The sequence below is a fragment of the Glossina fuscipes genome, unplaced genomic scaffold (genome assembly GCF_014805625.2).
Source record: "Glossina fuscipes isolate IAEA_lab_2018 unplaced genomic scaffold, Yale_Gfus_2 1, whole genome shotgun sequence".
Classification (NCBI taxonomy): Eukaryota; Metazoa; Arthropoda; class Insecta; order Diptera; family Glossinidae; genus Glossina; species Glossina fuscipes.
In genome coordinates this window covers 8,893,333-8,908,139 of record NW_023998415.1, presented here as the reverse complement: position 1 = coordinate 8,908,139, position 14,807 = coordinate 8,893,333, and the positions used below count along the sequence as shown (strand labels likewise).

Sequence of the window (14,807 nt, the reverse complement as noted above, 5' to 3'; positions counted from 1 at the left end):
TATCACAGTTGGATTAATATCTTCTCTAAAATGAATTAAACTGGATAGTTTTTCGAAAAATAATATCATCTTAGTTTAAAACTTTTCACATTATTATTATCCACGTAATAAGAATATGTTACGAGCTATGGCAAATAACTTAGGAACACTTAACCGTATCATAGAAAAGAAAATTTTTTTAAAATAGTTTGGAATAGGAATGGAAGTTCCAATGTAATCTCTTTCTATTCACAATATCATATGTTGCAATAATTTACTTGCTAAAAGCAATGCTGCCAATTACGTCTCCTAAGCAGTTTTACAAATCGACAGTATTCTTTCCAAATCCTACAGCGGTAGTGGCATTTTTATATTTTTCTCATTCCTTATTCTGTACAGTTAGAGCTGGCACTCTCGATTTTATGTTTTATATATTTTATGAAGTACGGTAGCTCTGGCGAAGAAGAAGAGAAGCGAAAGTTGCTTATTTGTTTAGGATTATTAAGGAAATTAAGGAAATTTTTTATTATAGAAAAAAAGTCAACTTTAAATTTTTATACAGTATGTTGTTCGTGTTTATCCATAATTTTATCAATGAAATTGTAAAAATAGTATAAGAAAGGATATTGAATTACAAAAATTGAAAATACATATAAACACAAAAAGTATAAAAAAAGAAAAGTGAAATCAAAATAAACGCATACACATCAAGTAGTCTGCTGGCGGAACCTGTGGGATTAAAGAATAATAATTTTTTGTCGCTTGATTTATCGTACATTTAAAGTGTTTTAAAAATTGGATATAAAATCTGTATATGTGCGTGCGTTGTTCGAAAAATGTTTGCCTCTAATGAATCACAAAAAAGTTCATTTCTTGAACAAACCAAGGCAGCGCGTGAAGAACGAGCTTTGGAAAAACGCCGTGAATTGGCAGTTATTGGAATACAGTCTTGTGTACGAACATTCTTGGCACGTAGAAGTTATCACAAGCAAATTTTGTAAGTAAATTGCAAATATGTTTGCGTTGGGGTCTATTTGGATTTTAATGGAAAAGTAATGGAATTTTTGTTATTCTAGAGCCGATTTTGATGAGTTGATAGCAGATGATAGTCAGGATGGCAGTAATGGTGAGCCGCACGTTTCCGCTATTGTCTATCCAGTTGTAAGGCGTTTTTTAACACAAATTGGTTTAAAAAAAAATTGTGATCTGATACGTGAACGTTTTGAACGTTTATGTCGTTATCTTAATAAATCAATGGAAACTGAAGTACCGAAGCGATCATATGCTATATTATGTTTACAAAAGGATAAAAGGTAACGACTTAAAAAATGTGAAATATTCTAATTTTTTATTTGGTTTATATCATCTTTATTTATATAGTCTACCCTGGATTTCGCATATAAAGATTTTGTTAAATTTTATACTACAACTGCTAGAGGATATTAAACCTGGTGGGTTTGTATACATTTGTTTATTTGTCTTATTCGTTCATTAATTATATTAACTAATTTAAGAAAATCATGCTGATAGCATATCATTGGCTTTATTATTGCACACATTAGTAGTGTTTACCTCACCCAAATCCTGGGGCATTTTAAGGAATAAACAATTTGAGAAGTTACAACCGGCAATGCAGAAAATATGCTGCAACATTCAAGGCAATCTCATACAAAATGATTTCTTTAAAATAATGAAGGTTGGGTGTTTCTAACTACGGAATCGGCTTTGTACATTTATTTTCTTCGTTTTAGACTGTTTTATTAAAGGGTACCTCAAGAGAGGAACTAACGTTAAAGCCGGTATCTTTAATAGCAATAATGACTTTATGCACTCGTCCCCTGGTGGATGGTGAATTTTCCCGCAATATTTTAGGACAATTCCTTGTAGAAATTTTATCAGTGCCTGCCTTAATTTATCATTTAAACACCAGCGCGTCTCAATGCATAGAACAATTATCCTCGATGTGGATATTAAAACGTGCTTTGGGCATATCCGAAGATCTTAATTGGTTTAGTGATTTTGGACGTCAAATACCAGGAACTAAGTGCTTAGCCTTTCTGGGCAACATTGTAAATTTATTTAATATTGAAAACAATGTAGAGGCGAGACTGTTAGCGTACCCCCTGTTAACTGTAAGTGTGATTATCGTAAGAAAATTTCATTGATATGTTTTGAAGTTTCACATCTTTTTGATATTGTCGTAGAATACAGCTTTCCAATTGTTCGCTAGTATACCAAACACAGTAACTCCCAAAGGCGTCTTTACACAGTGGCATGAACTTTTAGGGTGGCATACACCGTCCACAGATCCAGCACAAAATCAGAACGTTTCTCTAATTAAGCGGCAATTTCATATGTTGTGGGGTCATCGTTGTTTGAAAATACTTTTGGGTGATTTGCTTAAGGATATTAATGTTAATTATGAGCGCGTGGAATTCCAGTCTCCTAATCAAGCTTCTACAAGTAACATATTGCGTAGAGCTTTGGAGCGTAGCGCCACACGTAATAGTCTTTATAAAACTACCAAAACCTTTTGGCGTAAACTTGATGCTCCCGAGGTAATCCAAGTGTCACGGGTGTCGGCCATGTATTATGCCGCTTTAAACACTTTGTCCCAATTGAGACTGGATATATTAACAGGCATTTGTTATAATGACAATGTCATCTATGATTTGTGGTTATTTATCACATCATTAGGTCCGTATTGCGGTTTGAAAGAGTTCTTGGAGCTACTCAAATGTGAAGATTTCTTGCGTAAACCACAAACCGCCATGTTAATGCTCTTTTGCGATTGTATGACGCACTATGTAACGTAAGTTATGTTAATTGGTTAAAGAATGCTGCTAAATGCTTTCTAAATTTTTGATGTTATTCAATTTTCTAGGATACTTGATGAGCACGAGATGTATACCGAAGAAAAACCGTTCCTTTTGAATGATTATGTTATGTTAACATATTTTCTAAATAATATTTTATATAAAATTATTAATGATAATATATTGGGTAAGGAAACGCTCGGATCATTATTCAAAATTATTCTTTTAAAATCAAACTTTATCTTCTTGTTTTAGGGAATTCCAAAAACGTTGTACAATCGCCTGTTTTCATATCTTTGCACACTTTATTATTATGTTTATATCGACGAGATTGCCGCCGTACCTTTACACCCACGGGACATTGGTTAATATCGGAAGTTAAGCCTACAGCCTTTGTTAACGATTTAGAAAAAGCAAAACGTCATGCAGTGATATTGCTGCAGAAAATGCCGCACGTTATACCGCATGAAGATCGAGTTAAATTATTCCGCAAATTCGTACAAAATGAGAAAGCTGTTTTGGGCTTAACCGAAAGTGCATGCGCTTCGCCTCGTTCGGCTTTAATAGTTGTACACCGCGATCGTATTGTAGAAGATGGATATCGGCAATTGGCTGCATTAAAACCCCATGCTTTAAAGGTTTACATACATTATTCGATCCTATTGTTTTTCATTTTTAAAACAAACGCAAATTTTCAATCATTTCCAGGGTGTTATACGTGTACGTTTTATCAATCAACAAGGTTTACATGAAGCTGGTATAGATCAAGATGGTGTTTTTAAAGAGTTTCTAGAAGAAACTATAAAAAAAGTTTTCGATCCAGCTTTAAATCTTTTTAAAACCACTTCCGATCAACGTTTATATCCCTCACCTATTTCCTATGTGCAAGACAATCATTTGCAATTGTTTGAATTTGTTGGTCGTATGCTGGGTAAAGCTGTTTATGAAGGCATTGTTGTTGATGTACCATTTGCTTCGTTCTTCTTATCACAATTATTGGGGCAAACTCATCAGGCCTTGTATTCTTGCATGGATGAATTACCTTCATTGGATGCCGAACTTTATCGTAGTTTAACTTTTATCAAACATTATAAACAAGATGTAGCCGATTTAAATTTAACATTTTCGGTCGATCAAGATGTTATGGGAAAAATTGTCACTCATGAATTGCATCCGGGTGGTAAGGCGCGTGTCGTCACTGATCACAATAAACTGGTTTATATACATTATATGGCCTATTTTCATATGAATACACAAATTCGGGAGCAAACGCAGGCGTTTAATCGCGGTTTCCGTGGCATTGTCAATCCCGAATGGTTATCACTTTTTTCACCGCCCGAATTGCAGCGTTTAATATCGGGTGATACGGTGCCCTTAGATTTAAAAGATTTACGTAAACACACTCAATATTATGGCGGTTTTCATGATTCCCATCGTGTCGTTGGTTGGCTATGGGACATACTCTCTAAAGACTTTACTGAAGAAGAAAGGAAATTGTTTTTAAAGGTAATTTAATCCCTTCAACAATGCACGATATAAGTAATTGGCATATGCAACGTTTGCAACGTTTGGAAAATAATTTAAGAATAAGAACATTTTCTTTGTTCTTAGACTTTTACAAATCAAAAGCGAAATACGCAATGGCTGGCATATTAAATTTGTCTATGTTAAAACATAATTTTAAGCAGCAAAAAAGTGATTTAGTACCTTGACTAAAACATAGACCGTCCGTAAGTTAAGGGTAAGAAAATCGAACCGGTTAGTGCGTTATCTTGCTCGGAGGTGCATCAATTTCCTGAGAATTCCATCTAAAAGCTTTTTTTCAAGATTTTCTTTTATTTCCATTAAAGACTTCTTTCGAAATCCATCAGCCCTATTATGAACGCGTTAAAATCTCTCTGTCAAATTATTTGAATATTAAAGATAAGCGATGATAATCACTGCAATGTCTTTGAACTTGCTAGCCTTGTACTGAAATTTCGTGCTGAATTTGAGCGCAACTTTGCCCTCAATGTTCACGATACTGATGTGGTTGTTCATTTCGGCTGCGGCAAATCTGCGATTTTTATAACAGAAAAAGAAATAAGAAAAATATGGTCGGGCAAGACCGACTATTAGATACCCTGCACGATTTTGCTTAGTGCAATTATTCGCTCGTTTTGGTAATAATGCAGCAAAAATTACACATTATTTTCATGCAAAGGCATAGTTGTCATTATAACCCGTATGTATGTACGACGCAAATTCCCTGACTAATTTTTTTTTTTTGCTAAATTGTTACTGCGAACATATTATTAAAAATTAAATTTTTTTGCTGAAGGACTTACTATATATGAGAAAACTTGTACGGACTGTATAATGAATAATTTTTTATCGTAAAACACTTGGGCAGCTTTGGCATATAAAGCCCTACATTTCTACAGAATCCTTATATACGGCAGTATCAAAAAAATAGACCTACGTCGTTAAAAGTCGTTAAGGTTGACTTCTTCGTCAATTTACTATTATGAAACAATTTTCATCATGAAATATTGAAAATTCTATGTTTTTATCATATAAAGATTCAGTTTTCGTAGGAACCGTTATAAGCCAGAGAGCTGAAAAAATTTCCCCAGAAGAACCCAGAGGGAATTTTTCATATCAATTTAGAATGTCGAAGTACTATTACTCAGCGATTTTTTTCGAAAAATTTTGAAAATTGTAATTACAATTATTACAATTGTTTTGAAAAGTCGTTATATGGGGAGCAATCGAGAAGTGAAGCATTTTTAATAGCGTTCGTCGTTGGGTCAAAGCACGGCAGTGTATCAGATTTCATCAAAATATCGCAAAAATTTGCGATCTATAACTTGAACATAAAAACGCATAGACAGACATTAGCCGGCGAACAGAGAGACAAATTCAGGTATCGATAGAATAAAAGGCGGGTTTGCCTTAAGCCCTTCTGAGTGTAACGTACGTCCGCACAGACTTAAAGTAGCCTATACCACAAGCAGAGTAGCATATAATTATCTGAGCAAGCTTAAGGTTTATTGCTTTAAATAAAATAATGTCGGTCGAAACGCTAGAAAATGAGAACATAGCTACAGTTCGAAACTATTTACAGCGGCTTAGAATGTGAGGATTGATTCGATCGCGGTCTAATAAAAGCAAAGAAAAATTAAGAAGCTGGTACTCAAAATTTCGTATTTGCCTTGTACGGAGCTCGCTCAAAAGATGAAAATATCATGCAGCTCCATTACTCATTGTATTACGACTGAGACATATTCGGCAAGAAAAGCCGCACGAGTGACGGACGACTGCGTCGAAACGCTGTGCTCAGGCGGCGCAATAAATTTTTGTTCATTATATTCTTCTTCTTTTATTTTCAATTTAAGCATTTCTCATATTTTTAATGCAGAATGTACATCGATTCAAATAAAGATTAAATTTCAATCCAATGAGATAAAAAGAAATTACAAGGTTCACGGTACCTGTGGAGTAATGATCAATCGAAATGCGATGGCGAACTGATCCTGCTCAAACTGCTCCTCCTAGTTGACTGATATATTATCTGTCAAGTTGAATGCAATTTTGTCCTTTTAAAAAATATTTTTTTTATTTATAGTTTGTGACAAGTTGTTCTAAACCGCCATTATTGGGTTTCGCTCATTTGGAGCCACCATTTTCTATACGTTGCGTGGAAGTAGGTGACGATGAAGATACTGGCGATACCATTGGCAGCGTTATACGTGGTTTCTTTACAATACGCAAAAAGGATCCCTTAAATCGTTTGCCCACATCTTCAACGTGTTTCAATTTACTCAAGTTGCCAAATTATCAAAAGAAATCTACGCTAAGAGATAAATTACGTTATGCTGTTACCAGTAATACCGGTTTCGAATTATCTTAAGCTTTCGTTTTAAAACTCTTGCTACTGGAACAAAGTATACAATTACAATACAATCGTTATGCAACCACAAACAAGCGCTATGTGGTATTGGTATTTCCAAAAAATTGTCAGAATTAAAAAAAAAAGAAAATTTAATTTTGTTTCAAAATTATTTTATCTCCTTTGAAAACGTGAAATATTTTATTTCGTTCCTTTTTTTTTCTTTTCTTTTCTAAATAATTTTTTTTTTTTTTAACTTTGGTTTTTAAAATATTTTACTGTATTTTTTATTTATTTTTTTAATGTAATTCACTATGTAAATACGTAGCTGTGATATGATTGAACATAAAAAAAAAAGAAAATTCTGAATTAGTAAACTACACCACCATGTTCGTATACATATACATATTTTTAAGATGCATGTATATGTGTAATCTGTAGGTTAATACGAAACTTTGTAAAAAATTTTCATATAACTATTCATGTTATTATACCAATGAATATATGTTGAAATGTAAATTTTCATATAATTTCTATATGTAAGTGTTAAATATATACATAAAACAATAATGAATATTTATAATATGTATTTAATCGCTACTGCAATTCCAAAGAATCGCGTATGTAGCAAAAGTGGAATGTATTGAAGAATATTAACTTTATTTTTCAATTCTTCGAAAGGCTAAGGTCAGTTAAAAGTATTCGTTATTGAGCCATTGTACGATACGAAATACAAAAGTGATACAAGTTGACCTTCCCGTTTGTTGCATTTACATCGGAATATTTACGATATCATCGGTATAATGAAATAATGCAAAGAAGGGTAAGAAAAGTAAGTAAATAAAAATAAACGAAATATGAGGTTTGAAGGAAGCAAAAAAAAATACTTTAGTAAGGCACCCTCCATCGGGTGTTCAAAATAAGGCGTTGTATGGGAAGTGGTCCGATCCGAACCATTTTGAATAGCGGTCTTCCTTGGGTTAAAACATGTTAGCGTGAATCAAATTTCATTAAAATTATCTCAAAAGTTACCGCTTGTGTGTTAAACACAAGAACTTAAGAGAGACAGACGGACAGACAAATTTAGATCAATGCAAAAGGTGATTTCGAATCGATAGGTATAATAAAAGCTGTGTCCACCTTAAGTCCCTTGGTGTGCGTTCCCACAGATTTATTATAGCCTTGTATCACAAGTGCTGTAGGGTATAAAGATTGGTAAAAGAAAATCAAAATCTATCTAAAAAATATCTATTGTATATTTAATTTATATAATTATTTTTTTTTGTTAATGGCCAACTTGCTATTGACAGCTTTCTTACTGAATTTGGCTCTCTGTGGACTGTCTGGACAGTCACTGCAGACACTAAGTATCACATTTCCAGAATACTTGTTAAGCCGCTTCCGATAATCTTATATATTCTGTTTTTGTCGTTAGCAGCAATTTTTTTTTTCCCCAAATCTCATAATGATTTCACCCCTTTTTTTTCATATTTGATGATACGTTTTGGAGTACTGAGTATTCTTGATATGTCCATCAATGCTACTTTATTATACTCATCACCAAAGGATGAGCTGCCGAGACGCGTCAAAATGTATATATATATTCTTGGTCAGCATCAAAATGTGCATCAATTTAAGCATGTCTGTCTGTCCGTCTGTTTAATTCCCGTCTTAATCATTCTCCTGGCCGCAAAAATGAAGCCATCGACTGCATGTTCGGTAGAAACATTGGAAGTTCTTGCACGCAGCTTGGCATTGAAAATTACCCAAATCGGTTCAAGGAAACGCTCACTGTACTACGTATTGAGTGAGAACACCTCTGTTTTTGAAAAGGAAGAAAAAAATTTGTTTTTTTTCCTCTTTACTCATAAACACAACACCAGATACACGTAAAAAAATTTGGGCGGCCATTCTATAGGCATTGCTGTACACTTGTACAAAGAAGGGGAAAATTAGTTCACGCCTAGCTAATAATCTGAGGTTTTAAAATTTCATTTCTTTTTTTCAATACATTTATAACGGGTAGAAGCAACCTTCAAAAGCTTCATTGACCAATTTCGAATTCGAACGGCACTTAATTATGGGTGTCCGTTCATTGTCCATCTGACCGTCTGGCCAACTGCGGAAAATAAAGCTATCCCTTAGAAATTTGCAAATAATTTGAATATGATCTAAAGCGTTCAAAACACACGCCTACAACGCCCACACTCCTATACAACAAAGCCTGCGAACACATTTACTTTCCGTATTTTTTGCTTGCCACTCGCAAACTACAACACATACATCATATCAATTTCTAATTTTATTCTGAATATAGAAAAAATCAGGCGCACTCATCCAATATTAGAGAGTACGAAAATTTTAATTCTCTTCCTTTTTTAAATCTCTTTTAGGATAATGGTGATGATGGGTATAAAAGACTCGACCGAATAAAGATCGAATATAATTTTCTTACTTGTTATGGTTGATAATTGTTGCCTCTTCAGCCGTTTCACCTAAAATCCATTTTCAATAATTGGATTTCTACTGTGCTTCCTAGCACTGACAGTTGTGAAAATAGATGAAACTCGTCAAATATATGGTTTGATGTGTAAAACAAAAAAAAAAAAAAAAAATTGAAGATTTCTTAATTTCGAACCGCAGTTTAGTACGTCAAGAGTCTCGAAATAGATAAAAGTAATCATTATTTATAAATTCGAGAAGGACGATTGAGCAAATATCAGAGAGAAAATGTCTCGAACCACTTAATTGTTTAATATTGCCAGTCTGTTCAACATCAGAAATTAATGGTTGACATGGTGGATGTATGTGACACAGCGAACATAGTGAACGGAATCCTGAAATGGTAAAGTGTATGAAAACTAGAATCGGTCTATATCTGTCGACGAAATATACGATTTTTTTAGAACCGACTGAGCAATCTACTTTCTACGCTTTCTACGTTGCAGAACCGAAATGGATTGGATTTAAGACTTTTCATAAAAAATAAAATGAATTTGACATTGGAAGATTGTATTTATAGAATTTTTCTTTGTTCCTTTGTTTTATTTTTTGTAGTAATGCAGTAGTATAGACCTTAATAAAAAGATTAATTTTGGTAAACTTAGTTTAATGTGATCGTTGGATCCTCTGTCATACAAGAGCTTCTTTGGAAGGTACGCGTTTGCACGGAAACAAAGTAAAAGTTCCGGGTATTAACGCGAAAATAAACGAAGATTAAGCGAAGCGATTATCGATCGGTCGGTCTTGGTCAACAATCACGGTTTTGCTTGGTTTTATATCCATCATCGAAGCATGGGAATGGGCGTGTTTGCAACGCCCAAACGCTTTAGAGACCTCACAGCATCAAATCATCATCGAATTCCGACTCGATTTAAGCATAGGCCGTCTGTCCAGTTGGTCAATGTCTGTATGCTTGTGTAACGTGTTTGCTAAACATTCTGCCGACCATAAACCAAATACGAATTTGCAAGAATATAGATCGCTATTAAAATTGGACAAAATCTGTTGAAGGATATGCCCTACAGCAACACATAAACCGTGAATGCATTTGCTGTAAAATGCAAAAGAAAAAATTGATGTTTTGCTTATTACCCAAGATGAAACTTTAAAAAGTTGCATATGTATTCGATGTGTGATTCTAAAGTAGCTGTACAAAAACGGAAACAGTCGACCATGCCCACCTAATATTATAGAATATTGAATACTTATTCCTTTAATAAAACGTTTGCAATATGCGGAAGGAATCTTCATAGGATAAACACTGGAACACTGTCTGTCCTTCCGTCTATCATTTTTTGCGGACGTGGTGTGTGGTGAACATTCTTCTGGTCGCAATAATTAATATATCAGCTTCAAATCAGGCAATACAATTGCAGCCCGTTTTAATTTTAAATGTCGACGAAACAGGTCACGGGACACGCCTAATGTACAGCATTAACTGAGGACATTTCTATTTTTAAAAACCAAAAAACGATTTTTTTTTTCTCTTTACTCGTAAATTACAACAATAAAAGTCTGTATATTCTCTTCGAAGATAACTGTGTGTGATGGGTATACAAGATTCGGCTAGAGTTAAATGTGATTTTCTTACTTTTTTTTTTTTAAATTATTAATTTCAATTAATTTTAATTATGTCAGTTGTTATACAAAGGTATATTAAGTTTGTGTACTTTTTTGATTTGATTTACGATACAAATATTCCTGATATTCTCCTCCGCCTTATATTCGCCTCGCTCACTCGCAGCAGCAATGTGGGTTCGAGACTGGAGGCTCGGTTTTTTTTTTTTTTTTACAATAAGATAATCGACTTTTTAAAGAATAGAAAGTCTCTTCACATGTAGATAGTTTGTTTTCGACGATAAAACGCTTCTAAAAATATCTGAAAATTATGCAAAAAAGTTATGAGAAAAAGAGAAGGGGGGATCTGCTTCTGCCGCGGCTTAAAATACATCAAAGAACTGTACTTGCACTACTTCGTTTAAATTTTTTGATAATTATACCTATATATAGGTAGTGGGGATGTTTCGGGCGATTTTGGCAATGACGCGGTCTACACATAATGATGAAATCGGATTTTTACGGTAGGTTTCAGAATTTTTCAAACGCGTTTCAGATGTGGAGTTGCGTAATGTCTCTGAAAGTTACTAGAACTCGAGTTGCATTCTTTTAGTGTTTGTACCGTAATTTTGCATGAGATTTAGTAGCAATAACTTAGCTTTTGCGACTTTGTGATCGCAATTAAAGGCTTAGTTCGTTTTACGAATGCATGCTTCCTAATATTTTTTAATTTTAATTCTTACATACATTGCTCGTTTCTTACTTCGCGATAAACCGTAATTTGGCAAAGACATTTTTAAGAACGATACACACTTTAAAAGGTGGTGCTTCGGTCAAGAGCTGTATATTCTCTCCTAAGATAACGGTGCGTTGGGTAAAAAAAGTTCGGCTATAGTTGGATGTAATTTCTTTCTTGGTATCTTTTTTTTTTTATTTACTTATTTTTTTAATTATTACTTTCAATTACTTTAATTTACACCAGTTGCTAAACAAGGATATATTGAGTTTGTGTACTTCTTCGACCACTTCCCATACAAGACGTAATGTTCAGAAATCGTTATATGAATAACTGTATTAAACGAAGTGGTGTGGAATATTTAATGGTGGGCTGTGGCCCACTACGGTGCTTTTACTTGTTTAAGAAAATTTTATTAGACTTTACATCTCTCCATACGCTATAAAACAAGTCTGTAAGAAAACTTTCAACTAGAGATGTAAGATTGCTCTGTCATCACTCTCCCCACTTGATCATTGCGATCGAAAAGTGAAATAAAGTTCTTTTCGGTCTGGGAATGTGCTTTTGGATAAAATAATCGAACGGAAAAAACCGATTTCGTTCCTTACTTTTCGAATAAGAATTTTCTCATCTTTCCGGCCACCTTAGGCGGCGTAATAGGTATCGAATTCCCGATTAATGAGTAAACTTTACTAAACGATCGTTATATTTGCATATGCAGAAGATAACAACGTCACATATATTAAAACTGAGTCGCGCTTTCGCTTGTCTCATCTAGAACAATGTATCAGAGAGAAAGAGATAACGAGAGAGAGAGAGAAAGAGAAAAAGAGAGAAAGAATGAGAAAGAGAGTTCATGATCAATCTAAGACTCTGAACCGTTTCACCCCTATCCATGGCCCCTCTCACGTATTTTTGAGCTACTAATAGCCCAACATGAACATATTGCAATAGAAGGCCGAAACCTGGTACAAGGATATTCGCCTAGTTTGGGTCCACAAACTAGGTTTCTCATTGAAATTAAACTCGAAATAGGCTCCGCGCCCGTTTATAATTAGGCGATGAGTCTCGAAGTAACGATGAATACATCGTTCTTTTTTTTCTTCTTTTTTGTTTTAATAAATGATTGTAGATGAAATTATTTAATGAATCCGCTAAATTTTTAGTCCACATATGTGCATTAATAGATTACGATTTCGATATGTGCGGTTATGTTAATTACTGTGAAAAAAAAAAAGAAAAAATTATTGATATTTTATTTCGATTTCATTCGAAGCAAAAGAAATAGAAAAACCTATTTGTGGAATCAAATGACGACAGACGTACGCACGCATACATGCATGAAGTATGAAATAATGATAAAGTCATAAGAACTCTAATAAGGATTAAGATATTTTTTCTTTTTTCCAAGAGCCAAGGAGGGCGGGACAACGTAACAAATCTATGTCTCCCGCCAATGCCTAGTTAAAGTGATTTTGTCTGATTTTGTTTGTTAACATAAACTCATTGTCTTTCCTTTTTTTTTTTTTTTTTTTTTGTTTGTTATGGAATTTTTGCATAATGGAATGATTCAAGATGTGAGAAATGAATGCAAGATGATAAGAATGAAAAAGTAGTCTACAAGATAAAAAGTCTTCCAATTACTTTTTAAGTGAAAAACGGAAGCACTTGGAATTTCCTTTCTTCACTTTTTGCATTTTCTCCTTAATGACTCAATATTGGGTATTGTGTGTAAATGAACATTTGGTTACCCTCTTGATAACTGATGAAAGTATTTAATGAAATATGAATTTTTTCCTCCTTTTTTAATAACACTCATGAATAGAAATTAAAAATTTTCTTCGAAATTTTTCAAAATTCGACAACAATTTCTTAATCTTATCCATTAAAATATAGTATAACTGGGTATATATGTCATATCAAATTTTACCGGTTACTAATTGCGGTTTTTATGATTAGTTTGTGCGACGAGCGGTATGATTTGATTTTCATGGCCTTTCGGGTAATTTTCGTTTTCGAGAGAGTTTATGTATTTGTGTGTGTTCGTGCATGTATCGGTTTGTACGTTTGTGTATTGTTCTCGGTTCCGACTGATCTCAAGTATGTAAAATCAACACTTTACCACTTACAAACAATTAACAGAAGTTTGTGCCGTTGTCTATCTTCGCTCAGGCAATAAGTGTCGCCAGCTTTGTAATAACAATCATTGTATTTGTAATAAATTTTTTGATCCTTTCCTTGCAACCTGCTGTGTGTGTGCGCCTAGAGTCGCGCCTTTCGATATACCTTTGAGTTGAAGATATTTGTTGCTTGCTTGCTTATATATACGATTACTATATTGTTATTTTTGTTTTTGTTGTTTTGTTGTTTCATTTATTTTTTTTTACTTTTTCGTAGATAATTTTGGTCACAAAAGAGTGTCTTATGATATTTACCGACTGTCACTTTGTATGTTTTTGATTGTCACTATTTCACAAAATACTTTTTTTTTTTAATTGTTTTATTCTTTTTTAAAATCCTAAAATCAGGACAAATGGTACAAGTGTTCACAAGTGTTACTTTATATATGTTTTAGTATAGCTTTGTGGATGTGATTCCATCGAGGCTGAATTCGGCGCCAAATTAATTACAGGCTCACTTACATGAATTCTTTCCGCTCTCTAGTTTTTTGAGAATATATTATAAAATAAAGTAAGCACACACACACACACACATACACACGCACACAAAAAGTTGTAAGCTACAAATAAAACAATAAGAAATTGACAACCGTGTCCTTCACTGGTATCATATTGTAAAGACATAGGTAACTGGAGTAGACGATAGCTATCTGGGCGCCGTCCACTATATATATATTCTGATTCCGGAGCTAGATCTGCTGTTAGTTTGATATTTCTGGCTTTCACAATTCTTTGTCATAGTTAATGACTCCCATCTCACCGCGATCCGAGTAGTTCCGTTGACTTTAAGAATACTTTCAATTTCTTGTTGAGTTTCTAGTAATCTCCAATACATTTCGCAATCTGGAGGCAATTCTTCCATGGTATAGTTAGCCAAATCAGTGCCATTATTCTTATATAGCGATCGCTTGTTGCAGCCAATCGTCCAAACAAACCGAACAATCTTTCAATGTTAAATTATAAAACCAAATCGTACTATATTTATTTATAAAACGAGTAAAAATTTTAAGATGGGCTATGGTCCACCATTAAAAACCATTTATCACTGCACTTATAACAGTTATTCATTTAACGCTTTTTCAAAATAATACGTTATATAAGAAGTAGTTGAAAGGGCGTTCTGATCCGAATCATTCTCAATAGCGTTCGTCCTTGAGCCAAGAGTA

At 33.8% G+C, this 14,807-nt stretch overlaps 1 protein-coding gene across 2 annotated transcripts; it reads left to right on the top strand.

The window, feature by feature from the left end:
• Window positions 1–410: 410 nt before the first annotated feature.
• LOC119632022 (ubiquitin-protein ligase E3B) lies at window positions 411–6,826 on the top strand. 2 transcript variants are annotated; one of them, XM_038024695.1, is made up of 11 exons: window positions 411–427; window positions 512–976; window positions 1,056–1,292; window positions 1,360–1,430; window positions 1,494–1,675; window positions 1,731–2,111; window positions 2,184–2,791; window positions 2,864–2,982; window positions 3,051–3,433; window positions 3,504–4,301; window positions 6,403–6,826. In XM_038024695.1, the coding sequence occupies exons 2-11, from the start codon at window positions 816–818 to the stop codon at window positions 6,685–6,687; spliced, it is 3,225 nt and encodes a 1,074-aa protein (XP_037880623.1). In that variant the 5' UTR covers window positions 411–427; window positions 512–815; the 3' UTR covers window positions 6,688–6,826. The 2 variants fall into 2 exon arrangements, with proteins under 2 accessions (XP_037880623.1, XP_037880622.1); XM_038024694.1 differs by lacking the exon at window positions 411–427 and having other exon boundaries at window positions 482–976.
• The last annotated feature ends 7,981 nt before the right edge of the window (window positions 6,827–14,807 follow it).